Source organism: Nesoenas mayeri (assembly GCF_963082525.1).
Source record: "Nesoenas mayeri genome assembly, chromosome: 29".
In the NCBI taxonomy this organism is placed as follows: domain Eukaryota; kingdom Metazoa; phylum Chordata; class Aves; order Columbiformes; family Columbidae; genus Nesoenas; species Nesoenas mayeri.
Window position 1 is genome coordinate 741,801 of NC_137561.1, and position 6,885 is coordinate 748,685.

At 53.3% G+C, this 6,885-nt stretch overlaps 1 protein-coding gene across 1 annotated transcript; it reads right to left on the reverse strand.

Annotated features, from left to right (window-relative positions):
- Window positions 1–2,155: 2,155 nt before the first annotated feature.
- LOC308050682 (olfactory receptor 14J1-like) lies at window positions 2,156–3,088 on the reverse strand (the record flags this gene model as incomplete). The annotated part of the gene is made up of 1 exon (XM_080360833.1): window positions 2,156–3,088. The coding sequence occupies one exon, from the start codon at window positions 3,086–3,088 to the stop codon at window positions 2,156–2,158; it is 933 nt and encodes a 310-aa protein (XP_080216959.1).
- Between the last annotated feature and the right edge of the window lie 3,797 nt (window positions 3,089–6,885).

Genomic DNA, 6,885 nt, shown 5'->3' on the forward strand with positions numbered 1-6,885 from the left:
GACATCAACTGACATCTGATGGGCCTGCAGGCATGAAGCCAAGATCATGTTGTGTCTTGCACTGTGCCCCATGCCCTCTGAACCTGCCCTGCCCAGGACTCCTCACACGTTGCCCAGAGCGAGTCACACTGAGGTGTTGGCTGGTTCACTGACTGGGATGTTCATTAAGATGGTCACCTGCTGAAAATGTGCTCCACGACATAATGAAGAGGCAGAATAAAGCCATAGGACAGTGTTGGTCCCAGTACTCATCACTGAGGGATGCCACTAGAAACTGGCTGAACACAGGACTTTGTACCACTGATGATGTTCGGGTTTGGTCATGCTGCCAACTCCCCACCCATCACAACATCCACATCTACATCCCAGATCTCACCAATCTGCTCTAAGGCACCACAGCAGACCATGTCTGGGGCCTTGCAAAACTCCATGTACTCAACATGCCTTTCTTTCCCCTGCCCATTTGGGTTCAACAATTCCTTCCTTGTCCTTCAAATGCCTGGAGATCCCTGCAGGAGAATGTGGCCCGTCACCCTCCTGGGGACAGACGTAGGCTGAGCAGCCTGTCGTTCTCCCAGTTCTCCTTCCTGCCATTCCTGAAGATGGGTTTGACGTCTGCCTTTCTGAGGGACCTCTCAACCTCTCTGATCACTCTGGCACTTCTGAGACCACAATCCAGAATTTCCCACAGGGAAAGAGGGGCAGGTGTAGGACTGTGTAGAACAGCATGTGATGGGGATGGCAAAGGTGATGGAGTGAACAGGGACATTTGCAATGAGTTGTCCAAGGGAGCTGAGATGAATCTCACTGTGCCACTGGGGTTTGTCTTTGGAGTCACACACAGAAGTATCAGGGTTCTGTCAGGTGTCCACATCTGAGCTGGCCCTGTGGACTCTTAAAACACCTTGAAATATTCAGGGACAGACAATTTCCCTTATACACAGAGACAAAGAGCCAGTGTCTGTCTGGCCTCATGTTCCTATTCCCAAAGGTTGGGAGGCACCTCAGCCCGGTGGTGAGTTGCCATGTTTTACATTTATCTTTTATGTCCCTCATCATCATTAGGAGTGGACATTGGTTCAAGGAAGCACATTCCAGTGCTGCTTTCTGCTGGTTTCCTATGGGAAAACCAACATGATGAGACCTCAATGAACTGTCTGTCTCACAGGTCTTGATGGAACCCCAAGGAATAGCTGATGGTGCTTGTTCTCATTCATGTTCATCTTACCTCACATACATGATGTACACGCTCACATCCCATCTGTACAATGTAAACATGAACCTCTGACCTACTCATACAGTGTAATTCCATGGAGAGACAAAGACCTCTGAGCTGGGGTGAGAGGCCAGTGCTGGAAATGGTGGTTGTGAGGGGCCAGTCCATGGTGATTGACCTGGGGCTCCTTCCACGGGGTGTCCAGTGCACAGGGGCACAGCCCAGCCCTGCTCTGCTGGTCCTGCAGGTCTCTGGCAGGAGCCTGGCTGTGAGAGGACACTGCTGTGTGACAGCCCTGCACACGCACATTGTTCAGCTGTACTCTGGTGTATAAATCTGTGGCCATTTTCTTGGGCATGTTCTTGACAGAAATTTTAAGAAGTCCGAAGTCTTCTGACACTGTCCTAAGAAGATCGCTGTTCTTTATGGAATTACTTTTACAAAGACCATCTCTGTCACAGCAGTGCCCATTGCCTGTCCCTGCCTGCGCCCACAGCACTGACACACAGCAGGACGGTGACCAAGCTGCCAGAGCACTCAGGCCTTGCACCAACACCAGGGATGAGAAGGAGAGTGTGGAGTGGAACCAAAACAGCTCTGGAAGAACAAGCGCTGCTGCTCCCTGGCAGGGCTGTCACGATGGACTCTTTTACCCTTCACCCATCACAGGAAGTGTCCCTGCAGCTCCAAAAGGCCTTCCAGGAAGGATCTAGTGAAAATCAAGTCACTACAGGAGCCTTTACTTTGTATAAATACACACAGATCATGGCTCCTCATTTACACAACCAGGGGTTATAAAAGAAAAGCAGACAGTGTTTTAGCAAGGGGAAGACAACATTATCAGAATAAAAAAATGCCAACAACAACAGCAAATACAGATGACAAGCTGGACTTGTAGCAAGTTACATTTAAACTTCTATGTAGAAGCAGATGAGCAGTTTATTGCCTCAGAAAACACTCAGTTAAGAGTTTCCACAGGGCATCCTTGAGCTCCTGGTTCCTCATGCTGTAGATGAGGGGGTTCACTGCTGGAGGCACCACCGAGTAAAGAACTGACACCACCAGGTCTAAGGATGGAGAAGAGCTGGAAGGGGGCTTCAGGTGGGCAAACATGACAGTGCTGAGGAACAGAGAGACCACGGCCAGGTGAGGGAGGCAGGTGGAAAAGGCTTTGTGCCGTCCCTGCTCAGAGGGGATCCTCAGCACGGCCCTCAAGATCTGCACATAGGACACCACAATGAACACAAAACACACAAATGATAAACAGACAGTGACTACAATAAGCCCAAGTTCCCTGAGGTAGGAGTGTGAGCAGGAGAGCTTGAGGATCTGGGGGATTTCACAGAAGAACTGGCCCAGGGCATTGCCCTTGCACAGGGGCAGTGAAAATGTATTGGCCGTGTGCAGCAGAGCATTGAGAAACCCAGTGGCCCAGGCAGCTGCTGCCATGTGGACACAAGCTCTGCTGCCCAGGAGGGTCCCGTAGTGCAGGGGTTTGCAGATGGCAATGTAGCGGTCGTAGGACATGATGGTGAGGAGCCAATACTCGGTTGAAATGGAAAAGAGAAACAAAAATAGCTGCACAACACATCCTATGTAAGAGATGGCCCTGGTGTCCCAGAGGGAATTGGCCATGGACTTGGGGACAATGGTGGAGATGGAGCCCAGGTCGAGGAGGGCGAGGTTGAGCAGGAAGAAGTACATGGGGGTGTGGAGGTGCTGGTCCCAGGCTATGGTGGTGATGATGAGGCCGTTGCCCAGGAGGGCAGCCAGGTAGATGCCCAGGAAGAGCCAGAAGTGCAAGAGCTGCAGCTCCCGTGTGTCTGTGAATGGCAGGAGGAGGAACTGGGTGATGGAGCTGCTGTTGGACATTGGCTGCCTGTGGGCATGTGGACCTGTGCAATGAGGAAAACGCAGTGACAAGTTAGAGAATAAACAGGCTGTTTCTCATGCAATACAACTTCACTGATGGAGGGATGTTTCAGCTCATTCTCTCTTTCTACTAACTGAGAAAAACTGTTTATCACTGTTTAAAACGCAGCTTGGGCATCTGGTTTCCATGAACAGACCTTTGAGGTAAGATTCACTGAACTCGTTTCAGAACAAAAACTGACCCACATCTCCACCCCAACCCCAGAGAGCAAGAGCACCAGGGACAGGTGGAGAAACAGGGAAGGACACTGCAGTGCTACCAGAAAATAAAGCAAGGACAGAAAGGCAGACGGGCATGCTGTGGAACCTTCTCCTGACCCGGCTGTGCTGCTGCTACTCACATAATGAAACTGTAGAGCAAGTACTTTTAGCACCTTTTTTGTGTACCACGTTCTAGGAACTCTTCACCTGGTGGTCCAGCTGCTGAGGTGGAGACTCGTGACCTGGATCCCATGGCTTTGGGGCAGAGGGTCTGCTGGGGAGGAGAGGAGACCAGGGGTTGCACTGGGAAATGTGTCTGCACTGGAAAGGATGTGAGAGACGTTCCTAAATCCCATCCCCACCATTTAACTCGTCCTGCCCATGTCTGTCCTGCCTGCAGCTGTGTGTCTGTCCCTGGTTTGCTCCCTGTCAGTGTCACAGACCCCGTCCCACGCGCTGTGTGCTCAGCTCTGTCCTGCTCACACCTCCTGGCACTGCCCAGGGGCAGCTCTGTGTGTGCAGGGGCTCAGGAGCAGCTCAGACACGTCCTAATGAGAACTGGGCTCTGAGCGTCTTCTCCAAAGAGAGAAATAAATCCCCATCTCCCACTGCACACCCAGACGAGCAAGAGTGGAAAACTGAAAGCACAGACTCCTTCCCTTGTGGCTGTTGCTGAATCAATGCTGTTGTTCAGAAGGACCCTGTGCCATGTCTGTGGGAGGATCTGGAGCTCTGAGCAGCCCTGACCCACACAGCCCCTTTCAGCTCCACAAGCTCCCTGCCTGCCCTGCCGGGGGTCGCTCCTTCCCCCCACAGCTGCTGCCATGGGATCTCCCGGGCAGGCTGAGCGCTGACCCTGGCAGGCGGCAGAGTCCCTGCCCGGCACAGCCCTGGGGTGCAGGGACCCTGCTCTGCAGGACAGCCCTGGGCACCCCTGGGTGCTCACCCGGCTTCACAGCTGTTCAACATGGCCTGACAAGAGCCCCGTCCTTACAGATCCCACAAGCTGTGCCTGCGCCAGTTTCAGGAGATGCCTCCAGGAGCTGCAGCTGCACTGCCCTGCACCAGAGACCTACCATGGCAAGGGCTGCAAAGGTTTCTCCTCCAGTGAGCTCTCAGTCATCCTCCAGTACTGACCACCTTTAATCTCTCTCTGCCTTGCTCGTCTGCTGAGATCCCCAGGCAGAGCCCTCAGCCCTGCTGCATGTGCAGAGGAGCTGCTCCTGGGCAGAGCTGTCTCTCTGCAGCGCTGCCGCTGCCATGAGCTCCCTGTGTCCCAGGAGCCCAGCCCAGCTCAGCAGCACAGGAGCAGCACAAGGCGCTTTAATGACCCCTCTGGTGAGTTTGGTGCTGAGCCCATGGACCTCAGACCCTGAGGGGAAGTTGAAGAAACTTCTCAAGAAGTCAAAGTCACATTCAAACTCCAAAGTTTCTTGTAATATTAATGGGTCCCACTGAGGGAACCTACTGAGAAACAATATCCCGGTTTGGTTAGAGAAGAAAACTGGAGGTCAAGAAAAGCACAGTAAAGGTGGCTCTGATGCTGAGGAAACCTGGTTGTGTTTCTTTAACCAAAAGCCAAGCCCTGACCGCCAGCCCTGCGAAGGCAGATCCTGTCCCTCCCACCTTGCCCGGGCCATTCCTGGGACAGTGTGATGTGGGGCTGTGCAAGGCCAAGGGCAGGACTATGGTCCCACACCTCCCAGGTTCCTGGCTGGGGACAAGGAGGCCGTGAGGCCCCTGTGCTGCAAGGACAAGGTGTCTCCTCACAGGCATCAGAGGTGCAGACAACAGCCACAGCCAAGGGGAGAAGGAGCTCATGTCTGGTGGGGCTTTCAGCCTCTTTCCATCCCGTGATCATCTCCACGACAGCCTGTCCTGTGCTGTGGCATCCCCTGCACCTCTGTTCCTGCAGGCTGGAGACATCCCCCCTGCTGTCCCACCTTGCTCTTGTCTGAGCATCTTCCTTCCTTTGCTGAGATCTCTCCATCCTCCCCAGCTGCTCCTTGAAGCACAAAGCCTTGGGCTGATGCAGACTCCCTCTGCTGACCTGCTCCACCACAGCACTGCCCTTCCATCACATTCCTTTCTGCTCATGGCCAGCCTGGACCTCCCCAGCTGCACTTGGGGCCATTATTTCTTTCTCATGCTCTTTCCCACTATGAAGAAACCTCCACCACCTCTGAAACCGCCCTTCAAGCACTCTCAGGCTACTCCTGCACTGCTGCAGCCTCCCCAGCACGGCTGGGCTGAAGCAGCCCAGGTCCCTCAGCACCCCACACCATGTGCACAAGGTGCTGAACCTGCCTTGGCACAGCCCTGCACTCTCCAGTCCCTCCCTGCTTCTCCAAACTGGGAAGCCACACACTGGCACACACCCGTGTGTGTGGGTCACACCAGTGCTGAACCGAATGGGATGAGAACTGCAGGTGTCTGGGTCCCCACGCTCCTCCTCACGCAGCCCCGTGTGCAGCTGCCTTGTTCATGGTGAGCGTGCACCACGGGCTGCTGTGGGGACCTTGTAGTGCCCAGGCCCTTCTCCTCAGGGTCACTGCTCAGCATGCCAGGTCCTGCTCTGTCCTGACGGATTGGTTTATTGTGCCACCCTGACACATAACTGGCCACTTCCCCTTATCAACCTTCAGATCTTTCAGATGGGTGAATTCCAGATTTCCTCAAAGCTGTGTCTCTTCCTGGACAGAAGAGGTGCTTCCAGCATCAGTGAGTGGCTCAGATTGGGCAAGGAGTGGGTTCATCTTGGAGCAGCTGAAATCGTCTCTGTCTGACATATAATCAAACTCCTGCTGTCTTCTCAGAGAGGTGACAACTGTAGCACACCCACACTCACCCCCAGTTCCAAGTCTTTGCCATGTAAACCCTGGTACAGGGTGACAACATGTTCGGTGTTACAAAATAATTGATCATGAAGAAATGGAAAAGATCTTCTGTCAGCAGCCTGAGGAATTCTGCAGTCAATGAGCAGGTTCCTATGGGAAACTGTAATTACCCTGGCATTCATTGACCAGTGAAAGCTGTAGGTGCCGATATTCTAGAAGATCTTGGGACAACTTCTTAACGTGGCTGCCTGGTGGGCCAACAAGGGTGCTGCTCACCTGAATCTGTAACTGGGAAACAAGGAAGAGCTGTTGAGGGATGTGATCATCGGTGTCCACCTTGGCTGTTGTGACCAGGACACAGTGGGGTCCCAGGCACCAGAGGGGAGGGAGAAAGGCCAGCAGCAGAGCACAGGCTGGTGGAGTCCAGAGGAGAAGACTTTGACATACTAGGGAATGGTGGCCTATTTGGTGACATGGAGGTTGCTCTGAAGGGTGAAGGAGCTCAGGAAAACTGATCAGCCTTACAGGACAGCCTGCTCTAAGTACAAGAATGATCTCTTCAAATACTGGTGAAAAGAACCATTTATCTCATGAGACTGTTTACCTGAACTGCTGGAGCTCTAGGGCAAAAGGCAGCACACAGGAGGTGGGAGCAGGGGAAGCTGCAAAGGAGGAATTTAGAAACCTTGGCAATGGATG